The following is a 20,120-nucleotide window of genomic DNA, read 5'->3' as shown; positions in this document are numbered from 1 at the left end:
ATGAGATCACATTCCCAAACAGGATGGAAAATTATGGAAAATTAGATTTTGCACTTCATTATACTTCAATGCGAAGCTGTTTTGCTTCATTGAACTACATTTGTGGCATCAACACATTAAAGATTCATGAGGGATATGTGGCCTTATAAAACACATTAGGAGCAACAAAGGTTCAGCTTCTACGAGCACTTTTTGGACTCCTGATGTGGATGTTATTACGCTTTATATAAATATATATATATATATTTAAATCACAATACGTCCAGGCTCGGGATTGTAAACCCATCTCTTCAGCTAATGTCTTTGGAGAAAGTGTGTGGGTTTGAAGCATCTTTTCAAATCCCCCTTACCTTTTGTAATGGCTTCATTTTCCCCCGCCAGGGCAAAATAGCCGGAATAGAAAGCTCAATTTTCTCCCGTTTCACTGAGGAGACATTAGATGTATTGCAAGAGACGAACCTGCAATTCTGGGAATGAGACACACATGCACACATGCGCGCACACACACACACACAGACACACACATATAAATAAAGTCACACAAAAGTAGACACAGAGAGAGAGAGAGAGAGAGAGAGAGAGAGCGAGAGAAAAAACAAACTGTAGCTGGCATTCATCCGCGCTGCCCACCTCCATTTTCCGTGCTCTTTCTGCACATAATTAAATCGCAGAAAACTTGTTTCGACTTAAAGACCTCTGCTAGGATATTGCAAGTTACTAATTAGAGAATAAGGTAGCGAGTGAGGTAAGTAGATAGCGGCCCCCCCCCCCTCCTCGTCCTCCTCCTCTCTCTCTCTCTCTCTCCCTCTGTGGATGTTGACCTGTCCTGTATGTGCTGCCCATGTCCTCAAAGCCTGGCACAGTGCTGCAGTGGGGGGGGGGGGGGCGAGTGGAAAAAGACAGGAATCTGAGGCGGGTATGTTTCACTACAGCCTTCACCACCACTCAGCGCCCACCCATCCACCCACCCACCCACCCACCCACCCACCCACCCATCCCTCTGCTCCCCCCCCACCCGTCACCACAGCTCTTACATGCGTTAGTAATTACTGCTAAATCACAGCATTACCTGCCTGATGCTTTCATTTACGTCGCAATCCCTCTAGAGGCTAAATGCAACTTTTTTTTCTTCTCCGCCCCACACAAACGCACGCACACACACACACACAGTCTTGGTTTGGTGGATTTCTTGGCTTGACGAGCATATGTTTTGTGTTTATTCTTTGGCAGGATTCGGAATTATCCCTTAATTAACAAACCCTTCAGAGACATTTGAAGTGCTGTGGGCTCCTTGGTATTATCAGGGTACCAGTAATACTGATACATGTATACACACACAGACTTAAACATGACCACGAGGTTGATCTCTCGGACACACAACAACATTTAAAGTTGTGTGCAAATGTGGAATTTATTGCTCGCATTAGATTGTATAATTTTGCGTATTTGTTGGAATTATAGGAGGTGATTTCTGTGTTTACCCAGCCAGGGCACTTAAGTTGCATAAATGATGGTCACAGCTGATGAGTGCATGAAAACACTGTAGGTGTGTGTGTTTTTCCCCCGGCGCAGTACAAAAAGTTCCAGCCTGTTCCACGATAACGCTGAGAAAACCGAACGTGCGCGGCAAACGTACATGCCTATTTGCATTTCTTACGCGTGTGACTCACTTTCACTCTCACTCTCACTCTCACTCTTCTCCAGATGTGTCTTCGGCAACATTAATCTCAAGGTCACGGGTGACCTCAGTGTTTAATTTAACGGCCCGTTCCTATTACTGAATTACAGCGTGTTGTGGCGATCGTAAATCTGCTCCTTCCTAACACGAATGGTGGATGGACGGACGGGCCACCAGAGAAGCAGCTTCAATGCATCTTGGCAGTGTTGTGTAAGATTGTCTTGCACTTTGCTGTGGACTGGAATACCATTCTACTAAAAAGAATCCCTCATTTTTATCTCTTTTTCATTCTGAACCAACCATGGAATGACCCCTGAATGGTTCAATGAGTACAGTAACTGGGCCGACGCTTCATGTTTCGCCACCCGTCTCTATATGAATCCATCTTGGAGAGTTTTCAGGCTGCTGCTGCTGCTGCTGCTGTGCGTTAGGGACCCGCCTATTTCCAATGCTGCTTACTCAACCGCGACCGGAGACGGCGAGGGACAAACTCTCCTCACTCAGAGCAGCCGAGACCCTTTTCAGTGTTTTAACAGGGTCGCGAGGTTACCCAAGGTGACGTGTTATTCGAGCACATGTATATGTGGAGCTCGCACGCTCTCCGGTGCTGACTGGGGGCTTCTTAGGTCACATTAAAATGTCCATGTGTGCGTGAGGCGGGGGGCGTGCGCGAGAGAGGGGGGGGGGGGGGAGGTGTATAAACTCAGAAGTGTATGTGTTGCGCTATATTTGAAAATGTTGCGTGTCATGGGACGTCTTTGCGGCGAGTCATAAGACATTTCCCTTAATCTTGCACGATTGTGATATGAAACAGCTTATTGTTTCGCTAATGTAATGTTTTCAAGCGAGGGGTTGGATTTACTTTGGTCGGCTCGAACACAAAAATATACACGAGTTAATCAGTTGATTAGTGCAGCGGGCGTTTCTACAGCATATCTGTGTGTGTTTGCCTTCACAGAATGGAGCATCGATGCTGACTGATGTGTTGTTTTTGCCATTTTGGGCAACGCATGTGTCAGACTGTGGAATACTCTGAAATAACAACATTAGGTGTTCAAAGTTTGGTTATTATCGCCTCTCATTTTAATTAAGGCAATGAAAACTCAACTAAACTTGTTTTTGCCATTTTAAGTGTACAGCAAGTGATCCATCTGCTGCAGTCCAATGTTATTTGTGCAGAAAGATGAAAGGAACATTTTGTCAGAAAAAGACTGAAACAATTGGACCGACATTGAATATGAACAATCCTCTTCATAAATTTAGATTGACACCCTTCAGTTGTATATTAAGTACGCTTATCAAATCAAGTGTGTATTCTGTATCGGCTGCAATATTAAAGTTTAGATTATAATTGTTTTGTGAAGAATGCTTAGAGAAGCAGAGAAGAAAAACCGCAACTGGAAATAAAGAGGAACGCGCGGACAAAAGCATATATTTGAAGCCATTACATCACCATTTGTACGAGTTACAGAAGGCTTTAGCAGAAGGTAGATGGTCGATAACATTGACTACGTACAAATGGCAGCCTGCTCTGGCCATTTTCCAGGGAGAGTTTTATCTGTGTACACCAGAAAAGGCTCGGGCTCGCAAAGCGTTTTAATCTGATGGATGGCGCTGTGCCCTTAGTCGCTTCAGCCATGAGCCATCCAAAGGGATCGAGGCAACGACGGCCACCTTTGGTGTTTCTGAGTAACCTTGCATGTTTGTGCCCATGCAGCCTTATTGAAACGTGCTACAGAATACTGAACCAACCGTCCTCCCCTCAGTGTTAGAGCTTAATTTATGAACAAGTTTGTCATTTGTTGTCGTTTTTTTTGTGCTGTCTAAACTGTGTGCGGTTTTGAAGACACACTTCAGTCAGTTTCATTTGTCTTCAACATGAAACACGATTTAAAAAAAAAAAAAAAAAAAAAGGAGCTTTCATTTCATTTTAATTCAGTAATTTATTTATTTTTCTACATTTCTTCCTCTTCTATGTAACTTTCTTCTTCTACTTTATTTGTCAGTGTGACTAAGTATTTGTCGCTTCCCTATTTGGCAGATACAAAATAAGATTAGACCAATCTGAACGCTCACAGTCTAAATACATCCACCGTATATATGTCGGTGCTAGTAGAAAATCTCTATTCATCCCAGTGAGTGGAAAACATCACACAACACTCATCGCACACAACTCCCTTCTAACACATTTCGCACAAACTGTTACATTGTCAGCGTTTCCAAAGTCTTAAGTGTCGAGCGTTTCACTTCTGACTGTTCTCGCTGCCTTTTGTCTGTAGTAGGTGTCCATTTTGCATATCTGTTCTTTACATCAGCATTGTAATGTGTGCTGACTCATACAGTGTAGAGTCAGAGTGGTCCCTCTCTAATGCCTGTGGGACTCAATAAGACAGTAATACAGCATCTTGGCAGGCTGGAGCTTGTTTATAGGCACAGATCCTGCGTGTTTTCTCTCACTTTGCATGCAGTTGCCATGGTGTAGCTGTGATATATCTCATCTGTATGGTTGATATGCACTATCATCTTTGTCTGTAAGCAGCAGCCAGGAAGCACGTTGACACGCTTTCATTTCATGCTGCTTCCTCCCGAGGTCTTACTGATTCATGTACCATGAAAATCAAATCATGCTTGGAACAAATACAAAGTGTTTGTCACAACCATTACACACACACACACAGGCGCACATGCAAATACATCAATCTCCCTGCTAACTTAGTTGCAGTCCTTGTGTGTGGCTGTCACTGGCGCTCTGCAGGCTGTCTGGCGGCCGCTGTTATCCTGAGGTGAAGGTCACATGAAGGAGCATCGAAAATGAAGATTTTCGGGTCGTATTTTCTTTTTTTTTGCGGTTCAAAAGCCCGGGCGCAGCAGCGTATGTGCCCGTGCCTGGGTATCAGATCTCTGCAGATCTATAATTTCGTGGCCAGGAGCACTAGCGCAGCAGTGACACAGCTACACGACTGTTGTAATTGGGCATGCAGGAATAAATTATCAAGGTGCTATAAAGGCTGGCATCGGTAACAGCCAAAAATAAAACAAAAAACACACACACACACACACACAAAACCCAACCCGTCCCCTATCACCTCAAAGTAATACTCTCCCTGCCACGGCCCGCTCGCTGTAATGTAATGGAGGAGGAACGGTCCAGGTACCATGAAAGCTTCTCCCAAGAGTCAAACCGACGACCTTGAGATGGAATACAACACCGGCTGTACCGATGCCAAGGGCTGACGATGCCCTTTTAAAATAAATAAATAAATAAATGAATTCAATTTTCTGGAAATGTATAATGCTCCACACACTGTAACCGCACAAACCACTAACTTTGATCATTTTATCCACAGCTTCAGTTCACTTTTATTTGCTGCATTATAACGGCGCATTAAACATACTAACTTATATGAGCGCCCTGGCAATGATACTGCAAATTATCACAGTAAAGTGCCCGACAATTAAACATTTACACATGACGGCAGAGACGAACAGCCGATAGAATAACTACATAATGGCACAACTATTAAATTTGACCCAAACAAATCCAGTCTTGTTCGTTGTTGCATTTGTAACCGTATATCTCCTGCTGCAAAGTAACATGTTAGTGCGTATCTCCGCCTGACAGAAGACAAGTTGGCACCAAGTATCTTTGGTTTCAGACGAGGACGGAGATTTTCTGTGTTTTCCCTCCGTGGGTTGCACGGTTTTTCCTCTGTCTTCTCTCGCTCCCCCCCCCCACCGACATTTAAATGCGCAGTTGGTTAATGCTCCTGCCTTTGCCCTTTAGCAAGGCACTAGACTGCGGAGCTCGAGTTGGTGCTACGGTCATTGCTCTGAGTAGTCAGGATGGATCAAATAAAACAATCAAAACTCAGATTAGGTTTAATATTTAGTGCTTATTGTTTTGTTTGCTGCTCCCTTTTGTTGTGAATTTATGGCAAATCTGTGTATTTACAGTGTATGTGAGCACATGTAATGAAACATACAAATATAATCCTCATACTTGCTACTTAGCGAATACATTCCAATTCTGATTCTTGACTATTTTGATTAGGAAACCGACTTTGATTTTAGATTTTCTTTTTTTTTTTGGCCTCAGCCGCACAATTAACAAACACATGGAGTGAAGCTGCATAATTACAGCCCGTCTTGATTTGCTTTGTTACTGAAAAGAATTAATATCACATTGACAAAGCTCAGCCTCCCTGAAATGTCGTCACGTGTTTTATTGACAGATTCAATGTGGGCACAATTAGAGGCACTGCCAGCACTTTACCCCAAGACCTAGGCTGAGTAGGTGGCAGCATACAAATCTAATTTTGACACCGAAATTGCACTGTGACACCAGTTTTTATATCTGACAATCCCCTCTAAGGTGCTCCATCAGCCATTTGTGGTGCGAGCAATGTCGTGGCAAGCTATGAAATTACCAAACAGGAAAAGGCAGCAAAATATCTGCTTGACTCCAGCAAAACTGACACTTGTCAGGCTCAATGTCAGGGAGCTTAATGGGCACCAGCGTGAACTCGGGGCCCTTAGTTCTACAGAATATGTACAATCCTGTCTTATATTTTGGACACCCACCAGTCACACGGCGGTCATATCCATGTCTTAAGTGCACAAATGCAACGACATAAACGTAATTTCCATTGATTCCCCGCCCCCCCTTGAGTTACGTGTATTTGCAGACTCTTGCTCGACTCTCTTAGCTTCCTGTTAAGTAGGATTCTGGGGAATTTTTGCTCTTTCATTATGTGTTCACGACACCTCGGTCTTGCGTGACTCCTTTAGTGCGTCAACGTCAGACGTAACAACTGGAATGACTTCTTCCACATCTCATGCTTCTGCCGTGTGAATGCTTTCAACTGTTGTTATCTGCCATGTCTCATTCGTTCTCTCACTTTCAGTTCAACTTTGACGCATACAAGCGCTTTCTTCGCTAGAAACTTAAAAAAAAGGAAGATTTTCGACATCTTGGGAGTCTCTGTTGACCTTATTTGGTTTGTCTCCTGTCCCCCCCGGGTAGATGGACACCAAAGACGAGCATTTGCAGTGAGATTACACTGTGTAATAACTCATTATCCAGGGTTTTAGATACATTTGGAAAGTTCTACAATTGTTGCAGCCTGGAATGAGAACTCCTTCTCTTTTTGAGCTTTACCTTTTATCTATTACTCATTTCCCTATGCCTCCCTAACTCTACTTCCTGTTTTGTCTTGTGATCCCTCTTCGCCGCTCCTCCCTTTCCCCCTTTTTTCAACCCGCTCTCCTCTTTTCCTCTCTGTCTGACCCTGTTCTCTAGGGTCAGATGTCATCACATGCAATACGGGTTGAATACGTGTGTGTGTGTATGTATGCCGACGTGCTGATGTCCTAGTCATGCTTCTGTTTGTTTGTTTACCTCCCACAGCCACTTGGAGTCCATTAGCAATGCCTTTGCCTCAGGAAGTTCACTCCACACACAAACACACACACACCCACATAGACATTCACACACACACACAGACACATACACTCTCCCTGTCTGGGTTCTTTCTCTCTCTCTCTCTCTCGCCACACCACTTTGGCTACAACCAATTAGTTCACAGTTACAGGAGTGTTTGATAAAGTGACATGTCAGAGTTTGAGGTGGTTAATACCTTCCTGGAGTGTTTTGTCTTCCTCAGCGCAAAAGCTTTGAGTGTGACTGTGACACGTGAAGTTCTCATGCGTGTGTCTGCATATACGTTCGCGTCTATGATATGGCCGGTAATTACAGAACCAGCAGACAGCATGGTGTGTGACTCATTTCCCCTGCTTACATAAAGCTCTGGACGAATCCGGCGCCATATAGGAATAATCAAATTTGCGATTTTCTTTCATATTCCTTCATTCATTTCAACGCGGGTAGACGCTCAGAATTAGGCCTTTTTTTTTTTTGTATGTATGTATGTGCGTGTGTGTGTGTGTGTATGTTCAGCTCAGTTGCGTGATTGGCGCATATTATACCAGCAGAAACGGAAAGATACCAGACAATATTCAGCCCACAACAAATCACTTCAGAGTTGTCTGTTTGTTACATAACTGTGTGAATCATTGCGAGAAAAGAGTGTAGAGAAAAAAAAGGAGCAAGGAAAAAAAAAAAAAAGAGAGAGAGAGAGAGAGAGAGAGAAGATGATTTTGATCCTGGCTGTGTGCAGACAACTTCACCCGGCGGGGTCTGCACACAGAGAATGATGTTGCATTATAAGCAGTGATAAGCAACCTCTCTCCGTCTCTCTCTCTCTCTCTCTCTCTCTCTCTCTCCCCTCTCCCCCTCTCTCTCTTTCTCTCGCGACATCCCATAATAACACGCAGACAGTCTCAGGCAGACACCCGCTCGGTCCCGATTGGTAGAACTGTTGCCAGGGAGCGTTGCCGTCTCAACGTGGATAGAATCTGTTGTCTGGTACACTTTAGACATGAGAACAACTGCAGGATCTGAATATTTATAACGAGGCGACTGTTCATGTGGAGATTGTATAGAAGCCGACGTGATGTTACTTTGAACACGCAGATGGGGTGGATATTTCTTTAGATTTCTTCGAATTTGTGGGGATTTTTGTCCCAAAAGTCCAAACTTGAGTCCACTTTACAACTGAGCTGAACTATTTTATAAAGTATAAAACACAACATGCAGGATTCAGACGTGACCTTTATGCTTTTACTGATTTATTATGATTTGTTTGAACCTTTTTGTAATGTGGTAGGTACCTATAGTATAACTTAGCTCTGTATCTGTGTGTGTGTGTGTGTGTGTGCCATCTGTCCCATTGTCTCATTTCTTCATATTATTCATATATGCATGGACCTTCTGCTACACTTAATCAGACTCCACGTAGGGACGAATACTTGATTGAAACAAACACATTCCAACCCAAAACAAATACTGTAGGAGCTATCAGAATGCTGTGTCTCACCTCGCACACTGCCCAGACACTGGCGAGCGTGCACGCGCACACACACAAACACACACACACACACACACACACACACATGCCTGACACCTGATATATAACCGTGATTATAAAAACAACGCCTTGTTATGGCAGAAACTTTGACATGGAAATGCAAACATACACAGTTGGAGACAAGGACACACACACACACACACACACACACAAGCCCAGGAACACTCACAGATATATATACAGACACACACACACACACACACACACACACACATACATACTGTACATAATTACTCACAGGGCAACCAAGTTCATGCCTTATATTTTTTATCACGGATGTGCAAAGTCTATATTTAATGGCGACTGCAAGAGGTTGCAAGAATGTATGCGTGTGCGAATTTGTGCGTATATGTGGGATGTGTGTGTGGGTGCGCGTGGTGTGTGTGCGTACGTGTTTATGTGTGTGTATAAATACATACTGTACCTGCTGCCTCAAGGTTCAGACAAAACCAGGGAGGAAACAACACACGTGTGCATATTTAGTTTGTATTCATTTGTGCATAGATTTACATGAATATGAAGCTCTGGGCACACGCCTCTGTGTGTGTGTGTGTGTGTGTGTGTGTGTGTGTGCGCCGTCCTGTCTGCCTGACTCAACATATTCTCTGTTCACTCTCCTTTGCTCTTCCCCTCCCTCCCTCTCCCTCTCTCTCTCTTGCTCGCTCTCTCTCGCTCGCTCTGCCCGGCTGGCACGTACATGCATGTCTGTAGACTCTCTACTGTGCTCGCTGCTGTGGCACGCGCCAACCCTCACTGCAATGCAGCCCTGTGTGCATTAATTGGCAGAGAGAGAGAGAGAGAGAGAGAGAGAGAGAAAGAGAAAGAGAAAGACACACACACACACACACACTGGGTACGCGGTATGCGGGGCGGTGGAGGATAGAGGAAGGGAGAGATGAAGGGGAAAGGCGAGAGAGGCGGCGCGAGAACAGAAGAACAGTCCCGACGCGATGACGGACGGAGCGGCGGACAAAACTGTCTGGCAAGATCACAGAGGGACAGACAGACGAGCAAACAAGGAGGCGCTCTGCTGAGTGTGCACCGTGTGTGTGTGTGTGTGTGTGTGTGTGTGTGTACGAGTGTGTGTGTAAAGAAAGAACAGGGGAATGTTTGTGTACGCCTGCGTGTTGGCATCTGTGCGTGCCGGCTCATGCATGTGTGTCCATACGTGTCTCCGTCCTCACACGCACACACATATCACACAAACCAAAGTCTGACTGTCTCCCCTCCCTTTGTCATGTCCTCCCTTTCAGATTCCTGCTGTGGCGGAGGAGTTAAAAGTTTCCTCGCTTTAGCACAACTTTCTGCACCGAACGGGTTTCTTTGGCAAAATAAAGCTTATACTTCTACTTCTACTTACCGAAGGGGGGAGAAAAACGCAGATATGGGAAATTCCTCCGCATCAGCTTTTCATTTTGTGTTGTTTCGTGGTTGAGGTTGTGAGCGTGAGGGAGATGTTTTACTGTCGGGGTGTAGAGGTCAGCAACTTCCCCTCCCTCCCTCCACCCCTCCCCTTCCCCCTCCCCCTCCCCCTCCCCGCGTGGTATTGCTGGCCTGACATGCGAAGATGGCGAAACCTTCACATGTCCGCCACACTCACACATGCATGTGCACGCGCCCACTTTTCTGTTGTGCTTCACAAGCGATCGGCATCACACCCTCCCTCCCCCGCGTTCCTTTTCTGGAAGGCATCCCGTCTGTTTTGGCGGTTGTTTGCCGTTTTTTTTTTGTGTGTGTGTCTTTTCCTCGGGTTTTCCCGCCGACCGCCTGCGGCGCCCGCAACTCCCTCCCCCTCCTCTCGCTCCGGGGGGGGGGGGGAGAGAGAAGTTCACCTTTGCGGCCTCCACCAGGCTCGTTTCCAATCCTCTCTCGTTAGAGTATATCGTAGCGTTTGAAGATTGCGAGACTCGCGCGTGAAAACGGCGTTCGTCTTCGCTTTTGCGTGTAGGTGTTTGGCAAAGGGGGCGCCTGCATGTTTTCAGGAAGAAGAAAAAAAAAATCTAAAAATCCTCCTTTTGTAAACTTTTGTCTGCCAAACTGTAAATACCTACGAATGACGAGGTCGAGGTTTTAGAAGAAATGGCTTAGATTCTGTAATTGTTCTGATTCGTGCGCGCAGGAGAGTGAAGCTTCGACTTTTTGCGTGAGCAGACACATGAGTCATTATGTACAGAATTGCATCAAACTGGGATTTCACAAAGTTTCACGATCTGACGCTAAATTCATCGGCTCATGCCACCTCTGACCTCTGAGCTTCTCTCATTTCTCTCATTTCTCTCTCTCGTCTGACTCATCCCCTCCCTTCTATTCTTTTAGCTCCTTTTGCATCATATAGGCGTCAGCGTCTACGGCCGAGTGGCAGAAGTTGCTTCAACCTAATTGTCTTTCTCTACTCGTACTGTCCTCAGATGACTTTCTTTCTGTCTCCTCTCCCCTCTCCCCCCCTCCCTCCCTGGCTTCTCTCTAACTCTGCCCAGTCTCCGTCTCCGTCTGTAACTGTAGCCTGTGTTTTTCTCTCCCTCCCACTCCCTGCGACGTATAGATACTGCATTGATCAGACACACGCACACACACACACACACACACGCACACACACACACACACAGCCGCACGCACACATACACACACAAACACACACTGAGCCACCCACTCCTTTCATCATTGATTCGCTGTGCTCTACTCTCTCTGTCTCTGTCTCTCTCTCTCTCTTTCTCTCTCACCCCCAAATCTCTTCCTCTCTCTTACACACACACACACACACACACTCTCTCTCCCTTTCTCTCTCTCTCTCTCTCTCTCTCTCTCTCTCTCTCTCTCTCTCTCTCTGCAGCGGCACTTGTTGAATACAACAACCCTTGGAGAATACAGAGAGAAGGGAGAGGGGAGAGGAAGAGAGATAATGACAGAGAGGCAGAGAGAGGGGCTTTGAGACGGAGCGAGAACAGAAAGTGAGTAGAGAAAGAGAGAGAGAGAGAGAGAGAGAGGGGGCTTTGGAGGATACAGACACCGAAGATAGGGAGAAGAAACAAGAAAGAGTCACAGACACAGCAGAGAGAATCGTCTCTTTAGATCGGGCGACTAGTCGGGGAAGCTCGAAAGACCCGGAATGACACTTTAAGTAGAAGAGAGAGTCAGAGGCAGACGGCATCTAGAGTCTTATTACTCATCCTCTGTCCTCCTTGTGTGCGTGTGTGTGTGTGTCCTAACTAGATGATTGGCGCGCTGTTCAGAAAAGAGTGAAGGTATTGGTCTGCATCGCTGTGTGTGTGTGTGTGTGTGTGATCGCTATAGGGAGACGATGAGCAGAGGAAAGGCGTGTGCCGCTTGCTGCAGGTGAGTATTTTCTGTGCGCGTGTGTGTGTGTGTGTGTGTGTGTGTGTGTGTGTGTTTTTATGGAAGTATGCCGGCATGCATGTTTGTGTGTATGTGTGTGTATGGACTGCATGAAGTGGGAGAGAGTGGGGGGGGGGGGGGGGGGGGGGGGGGGGGTGACATGTTTTTTTTTCTTCTCTTCTCTTTCTTTTGTTTTGTTTTTTTTCTTCAGTTTGTATTCCTGGAAACTGTGCTGCAGCATTGCTCAATAATGAAACTACTCGTGCGTATATGTGTGTATGTGTTTGTGTGGGTTGTGGCCGAGAGAGAGAGAGAGAGAAAACAATGACACAAGGTTGAAGGAAAGAAAGAAAGGAGGTAGATATGCAGATATGCAGGCAGGAGGAGAGGCGTTGGAAATGGAGCATAAGTGGATGTTAAATGGTGTGTGTGATGCGTTTTTATAAAGAGTTTATATGGAGGACAAATGCATGCAGAAGTCTAGACTGGTGAAAAAAAGTTGCGTCCAGGCTAAAGTCCATACACACTCAATCCTGTCGACGTCGATACACTTTGACTATATTTCAGGCCAAAGCTCCCGGAATGGGAGTCATGCTGCAACAACAGAGCCTGGGCGATTTCACAATAATCTCATGTACAGTAGAGACGGCATTGTTCTGTGTGTGTGTGTGGACTGACTCGACTCCTCCTCCCTCTCTCTCTGTCTCTCTCTCTCTCTCTCCTCTCTTCTCTCTCTCCCTCACCCACTATCTCTGCATATCCATCTCTCTTTCACACACCTCTCATTTCTCCCACAACTGGAGTCATTTTCTCACCTCCTCCTCCTTACTCTGTTTTCATTCTTCCCTTCAAGATTCTCTTCAATTTTCCTTTTTCTCGCCCCTCGTCCTCCCTCTGGCATCCCTTCTCGTCTTTCACACGTTTTCTATTCACTCCTTCTCCGCCGCTCTGACTCCCCTCTCCATACCTTCTCGTTACAGATGCCTCTCTCGCTGGCAGTGTCTGCAGTAAATATCTGAACACCCGTCCTCCTCCTCCTCTGAATACAACATGTCCCAGCTGCTCCATGTGGAGATCCCAAACTTTGGAGCCACAGTGTTGGGCTCCCTTAATGAGCAGCGCCTCCTGGGACACTATTGTGATGTATCAATCCTGGTCAAAGGTTGGTGAGCAGAAGATACGAGTTGTCAAAGTCATTAGATACAAGTGGTAGATGTCTCCTTCTTAACTCAACCCTCTCTGGTTTTCTTTGCACCAGGTCAGGCCTTCAAAGCCCACCGGGCCGTCCTGGCCGCCAGCAGCCTCTACTTCCGCGACCTCTTCAGCAGCTCCACCAAGACCCAATTTGAGTTGCCCTCCTCGGTCACGCCCGCTTGCTTCGAGCAGATCCTCACTTTCTGCTACACGGGGAAGCTCACGATGGCAGCTAGCGAACAGCTGGTGGTCATGTACACAGCCGGCTACCTCCAAATCCAGCACATAGTTGAACGCGGCATGGACCTAATGTTCAAGGCGAACTCGCCTCATTGTGACTCGCAAACAGCCGGGTCTTTAGAAGAAACTGGGTCGGAGCCGCAGAGCCCTTGTAATAACGGGAACGGCCTGGCGGTGGCGGCCCTTTTAGGAGCCCCCGGCTGGTCTCCGTCCCTACTCATGCCGCATCGTAAGATTAAACTGGAGGGGGCCGACCCGACTCCTCTGACGGCGCCCTCCACGCACACCAAGACCTCTTCTGTGGATTTCGGAAGTCGGCTGGCGAGGACCGGATCGCTGTTCTACACCACAGCCGGAGGGGGCGCCATCCCCGGAATGCCGCCTTACCACCTGGCGGGGGGCGGCGGAGGAGGGGTGGAGAGGTGCAGCCCCGGGGCCTCCAGCCTGCCCACCACCGACAGCCCCACGTCCTACCAGAATGAGGACGAGGAGTTTGAGGAAGAGCCCTATGACGGGATCACAGAAGATGCCTACAGTCAGTTGTATGGACGCTCAGCCAACCCCTATGGGAGTGAGTATAGCAGTGTAGTATTGTATGATTATTGATCATGTTGTAATGATTATAAATAGGTTTGAATTCAGCCGCCTGCTAGGGTTCAGGTGGAGGAAATTCATTTGCTTTCAGACTACAGAGCAACTCTTGGCCTTGCGTCAATATATCACAATAAATGCACAGGTTTGGAACATAGTTCATCTTTGTAAGAAACGGTTTTGTACTGTTCATAAAAGTGATGCACACTTTATTTTATGGCAGTCACATTACTTCATCGTTCATAAATCATGCATCATGCACATCTTGAAAAAGCAGGATGTTGTGCCTCAAGTGTGTATGTGGGTTCTGGAAGCATAAAGATAGCTTTATGGAGTTATGATTGGAGTGCTTCATGACCAACAACAGACTCCTTATCACAGCTACAGCAGCTGCTCTGTGCTGCTCTTTCTCTTGGGTTTCTACTGCACTTTCTTGCTGCCATAAAGGTAATTGCTCTGGCTCATACGTGCACCCATAGATCCCGTGTTCGCTTTTGTTTGCAATCGCACACTCGGACTCACCAATGCGCACTGCAAACTCCCCAATTTTGTGCGTATGCAGATATACACACATTCCATCATCCTCAGCACTCTGTAGCTCAAAGGCATCACACCGGTTTGTCAAATTCTAAAGTTTCAGATATTTATGAAATCCACTCTATCTGCAATCAGCCAGCGCACCCCAGGGTGACATTGTGGGATATTTGAGACCCATCACATCTTCCTGTGTGTGTGTGTGTGTGTGCGTGTGTGTGTGTGTGTGTGTGTGTGTGTGTCAGGCCATTCTGCTTACGTGCACGTGTTTGGTAGTAAATGTGTGCACAGGGTGTGTGCGTGTGCGTGTGCATAGACTTACAAGTCATCTTAGAGGTTAGGGGAAACAATTTAGCGGGTAAGAATCCAACACCCAGATTTAGACCTGTGCCACTCCAAAACTCCAGTTGCTGATGCAGCGTCATGACTTCTCCGGGATACATCTGCAACGCTCTAAAACATTTATGAAACACCAAAAAAATGCAGATTACACCAACTGCCTTTGTAGCCCCGCTTCTAATGGGGAGGGGCGGGGTGTATAATAATACGGTAACTTTTTATAGTATAAATTGTGCTGGATAAATACAATGTTCTTGTTTTCATGCGTAACATAAACCCTATTGGGTTTCTGAACCTTTCTAAACCCACTCGTATGCTTTCATCAGTCCAGGACAAGCCGGAGATGGCAGCGGTGCCCTTGGCCCTGGAGAACCGCAACTGTGTGCTGATCCGCCGGGATCTGGTGGCGCTGCCTGCGAGTCTCATCAGTCAGATAGGCTACCGCTGCCACCCTAAGCTCTACACCGAGGGGGACCCGGGGGAGAAGCTGGAGTTGGTGGCTGGTAAGCACAAGCTGACTCCCCCTTTTTTTTCCCCGGACAAGATATTTAGATATCATTACACATTCACGACACAACAGCAGACTGGAAGCTGCAAAACAAAACTGTTTCCTTCTTGCCCGGAGCGAACTATCAGTTATACATAACTACAATCCACAATCCCAGGCGTGAATGATGGATGGATGCAGTGATTGTTTTCAAATCTGGCTGGGGAAAGTAGGTTACGGTAACAAGGCTGCAGCAGGACTTGCGGCACCAATTTTAATGCTGCATCAGGCCGTTTTTTGACCACGGGGGGGGGGCAGGCAAATCCCTAAACAAAGTCGCAGAAACAAACAAACTACCAAGTACCAAGTTGTTATGGCTAAGAATGTTGAGTTTGACAACCAGTAGATTCATTGCAACATCAGCCTTTCCCTTGAGCCATTTTGTCGACAACTGACGATAGATTCCAATATTCACGCTGCTCTTGTCGTCGATCGATGACTCACCAAACACTCGACTGGAAGCTCAAATCCAACCTGCTCAAATCCCCAAAAAGCCTCTCAGATCTGTAGTTTGATGTGAATTATCAGTGGGCCAGGCAGCACAAGTTAACCTTTGACATGGAGCTGTAGGGTAATGAGGATTGCTCGTTCGCAGAGAACGGTAATGTGGCCAAAGATTATAGTTTGTCAGATAATGTCAGAAAGAATCTTAAAATGTAACCTAAGTCTCCGTCGATCCAAAACAGACAACTTCAAAACAAAGATATTTCACAGGGGAGTCTGTGGGAAGAATGAGCTGGAGTTATCCACAACCAAATTTGAACGCCAGGCTTGACAGGAATAAACCAACAATCAAGCAACACCGACGGTCTCTGGGTCCCAGGACAAGACTTGCCCCGCATTTGCCCTCAGACTTCAAAATAGAAGAAACTCGTCCTGAGTTCTAAAAGCCAATTCTCTTCTCTATGTTAACCAGGAAACAGCTCAGTCCAGCTTTTGGGATTTTTACTTTGGAATCAATTGTTTTAGATCATAAAACCCTGTATACTCCTCAGATGGTGTGGCGTTCAAGTGCAGATTCAGGGATTCTTGGAGGCTCTTTTGACAAATTGGAAAATTTTCAAACCACCACAACACTCTACCAAGAGTGTCATCGGGCCAGACTGGTCAGAGAGGTGATGGAGAACCCCATAACTACTCGGATAAAGCTGCAGAGTCGGGCCAAAGTAGCAGAAGGCCAGTCTGTACGGGAGCCACCTACAAGAAAAAGGTGCCACCACATCCTTCCTGGAGTTCAGCAAATTATTGTTTTGGGAAAATAAAGCTACTTTTCTATTTCGAGGCAGAGAAGACTGGATGCTGGAGCGTCGCCGTCACTGAGCTCCATAGAGATCAGGTGAAACACAGCGGTGGCAGCGACTTGCTGTGGGGATGATTCCCTGTGTCAGGACTGTCAATTGTTAAGAGAGTCCAATTCACATAGATCTTTGAAGAAAACCTTTCACAGAACGCTCTCGACCTGAGACCGGGACAAAGATTCAAACCAAAGAGTCAGACAGAAACCTTTTCAAGCTCCTGGAGCACACGGCCCAGACAACACTCCAGTGCTTTGTTGCAAGAGCTCCGAATATCTTTGAGGTTGAGCCAAAGCCTAGTTTTCAAACCACTGGTCTTTGGAGTTATCTGAACATCATAAATCGACACTCCATAATGTGTCTGACATAGTTTTGTCAGGGGGGTCTGCAAGAGACATTAACCACATCCCGTTGTACATATCCGGCAGTAGCATAAAGAAACACAGCAGTAATCCTTTAATGAAATAACGCAGCGTATTTGCAGTGCGGTTGTGATCACAGATTAACAAGCAAACTGGCATTTACAGTGAAACGAAAGCAGAAGACTGTGGATTGTAATGTGATCAATTTTACCATAAGGCTTCTCTTTATCTGACGCCACACCAGGTACCCAGGTGTTCATGACTCGAGGCCAGCTGATGAACTGTCATCTATGTGCCGGCATCAAACACAAAGTGTTGCTTCGTCGTCTGTTAGCCACATTCTTTGATAGGTGAGTTTGAAGCCTTATTTAAAGCTGAGCTTCAGGAGCCAGTAAATTAAGCAGGCGCACATTTTTGACAGAATACACTAATGCTTGTGTTCTGGTTATGTCTTTAACACTACCACTGTTGTCACAAACCAACTTTCACACTCCATCTGTGGCCATGATGTGCAGTGCGGTTTTGTTATGTGTGCTCTCATGTTTATCTACTGTACGTGCCTACTGTTGACTCTGCCCCCTGGTGTTGACTCCATGTTCCTGCAGAAACACATTAGCCAATAGCTGTGGGACAGGAATCCGTTCGTCTACTAGTGATCCCAGTAGGAAACCCCTGGACAGCAGGGTCCTCAATGCTGTCAAACGTAAGTTCATTTGTCCAAACCATCCAGTACATTGTATGTGATGGAAGTTTGAAAGGGCAGATTGCCTTCATGGGATTTGCATCTTCTCTCCTTTACAGTCTACTGTCAGAATTTCAACCCTAACTTCAAGGAGAGTGAAATGAATGTCATTGCTGCTGACATGTGCACAAATGCGAGACGTGTCCGCAAGCGATGGCTGCCCAAGATCAAATCTATGCTGCCCGACAGCATGGAGGTGTACCGTGCCGGAATGGGCATGGGGGCCGCCGTGGGTCTGGGCCTGGCGCTAGGTGCTCCTCAAGCGGGGGTAGCGCTTCCCTTTGAGCCCGACTTCAAGACCCTAGAGCAAAGGTTGTATCCAGATCGCAAGGACCCCCTCAGGACTCACACACTGCTGCCAGAGGGCAGCCCGGGGCCTGAGGCAGCGGGGGCGGAGGCTGAAGGTGAAGGCGTAGCCCAGGAGGAACAGGAGGAAGATGAGGATGAAGCAGGGTTAGAGGGTGCAAACGGATCACTGGGGGCGCCAGCTTTGATCCCAGGGGCCGAAGCGGGCAATTGCGGCGACACGCCACCTGAGCAGGAAGTGGAAAGCTTTGGACAAGGTGTGAGGGTAAATGGACAGTGAGTGTCTGCCTCGCGCTCATATTGTGAAATCTGTTAAAACACTGCATTTTCGTTCGCTTGCTCTCTAGCTCTCCTCCACCACTCGTTCTCTGCCTCTGTGCTTCCTCTAAAAGGAACTCTTCAGCACAAGAAAGCTGCACTCATCGATCTTACTATATAACAATTTGTTACACATGCATGCGCACACGTGTACTTGTGTACATGCATACTCACTGATAGTAGAACACTGATAGTTCAAGCGGACACAGGCATGGTATTGACAGATCCCGAGTATCAGCCGTTTCTGCTCCACCCTTTTCTCTGTATTTCAGCGCCCACACCAATATTGCAATGGCCTGATAGCAGAACAAATGCTGTAATGATTCATGGTTTCGGTGCAATATAAAAGCAACTGTTGTTTTGCTGACAGTCTGTGGAGGGTGATACAAGGGTTAATGAAATGATTTCCATCTTCTTGGAAAGCTGCCTTTGGAAATAACCCCTTAACCTTGGGGAAACAGTTTAGAGCAGCACCACGCCCTCAAAAGGAGCTTATTTTGCACAGCGTTTGGGCAGTTTTAATGGAGTTATTGCTCAACACGTCTGGCACAAAGTCTTATTCTTCACTTTGCAAAGGTTGAACTGTATTGAAAAGATGAAAATACTTTGGTGAAGTGCTTCAATCCTTTGCTAGATTGATTTTTAAGTAAGGACTAAGCACTGAATCACCGAATATGTGATACGGTGTTTAGTTTGTACCCAAGATCCATTTAGGCAGATTTCAACTTCGAAATGAATGTAAATAAGTCAATATAAAGACATTTATGCACATTTGCCAGTGATAATGATTAAATTGTCAGTGTGATGCCTGTGTCCACACCAACATGGATACACACACATACAGTACATTACACACCCCGAGCTATACAGACACATACACAGATGCATGCGCACACACATTTTCCACCCCATGATAGTAACCTTTTAATAATCTGTATCAGCGTATCAAAAAAAAAAGACAAAAAAAGAAACACTGTCTGGGCGGCATAGCAACGACGCTTTTAACTTTCAAAACATCATTTTTAACATTCAAACACACGGTGCAACCTTGGAGAGATCGAGACGCCAGAGACACAAACAACGACACAAACTAACACCAAGCTTGCATGCATGAATACAAACAGTCAATACAGAGAACTATAGAATACAGAGCGACAAGCGTGCATCTAGATAACAAAAACTGCTACTATTTGCCTCAAGTTACGCCATTCATACGCAAAAAGGAACAGGGGACTTTTTCCATTTCACACTGGGATCTGACCTCAGTCTTAAACATGTTAGAACTGACCTGGGTCGCGACTCAGGAGTGACTGTGTTTGACGCTGTTGATAAGAATTGTAACTACGGAGCGAGCCGTCGCTGCGGGGTTGCGGGAGAAGAACGTGCACTACACCGAGAGGTAGAAGAAGAAGAAGAAGGAGAAGAACGTGCAGGACGGCATAAACAAAGTGTGACGCTAGAGAGAAGCGCTGATGTGGTGGAGCCATTTTGGGGCCTGCTTCCATTCTCTGACCCTTTTCTTGTTTTTTGTTTTGTTTTTGTTTTTCGGGGAAGGGAGGGGGTAAATTATTGAATAAAACTAATAAGAGCAATTTCTGCTGGCTTACTGCATTTGCACTTGCAAAAAAAAAAAGAAAGGTTTGAGAAATTAAAGA

At 46.2% G+C, this 20,120-nt stretch overlaps 1 protein-coding gene across 4 annotated transcripts in view; it reads left to right on the top strand.

Moving 5' to 3' along the window:
- The window catches only part of nacc2 (NACC family member 2), a 29,939-nt gene extending 9,819 nt beyond the window's left edge, over positions 1-20,120 (top strand). For 2 of the 4 annotated variants that reach the window (XM_076163526.1, XM_076163523.1), the window contains exons 2-7: positions 12,978-13,159; positions 13,256-14,002; positions 15,222-15,398; positions 17,344-17,449; positions 17,705-17,802; positions 17,901-20,120. In XM_076163526.1, coding sequence (XP_076019641.1) covers positions 13,048-13,159; positions 13,256-14,002; positions 15,222-15,398; positions 17,344-17,449; positions 17,705-17,802; positions 17,901-18,427 — 1,767 coding nt within the window. In that variant the 5' untranslated portion in view covers positions 12,978-13,047 and the 3' untranslated portion in view covers positions 18,428-20,120. Of the gene's footprint in view, positions 1-10,671; positions 11,613-11,874; positions 11,998-12,977; positions 13,160-13,255; positions 14,003-15,221; positions 15,399-17,343; positions 17,450-17,704; positions 17,803-17,900 lie in introns of those variants that run through there. The other 2 variants (XM_076163525.1, XM_076163524.1) reach the window with 2 other exon arrangements.

The sequence above is a fragment of the Genypterus blacodes genome, unplaced genomic scaffold (genome assembly GCF_046128005.1).
Source record: "Genypterus blacodes isolate CSIRO-AG114 ecotype Tasmania unplaced genomic scaffold, CSIRO-AGI_Gbla_v1 ptg000133l_1, whole genome shotgun sequence".
Classification (NCBI taxonomy): domain Eukaryota; kingdom Metazoa; phylum Chordata; class Actinopteri; order Ophidiiformes; family Ophidiidae; genus Genypterus; species Genypterus blacodes.
The sequence above is the reverse complement of the archived record's forward strand: the minus strand, read 5'-3'. Positions and strand labels throughout refer to the sequence as shown.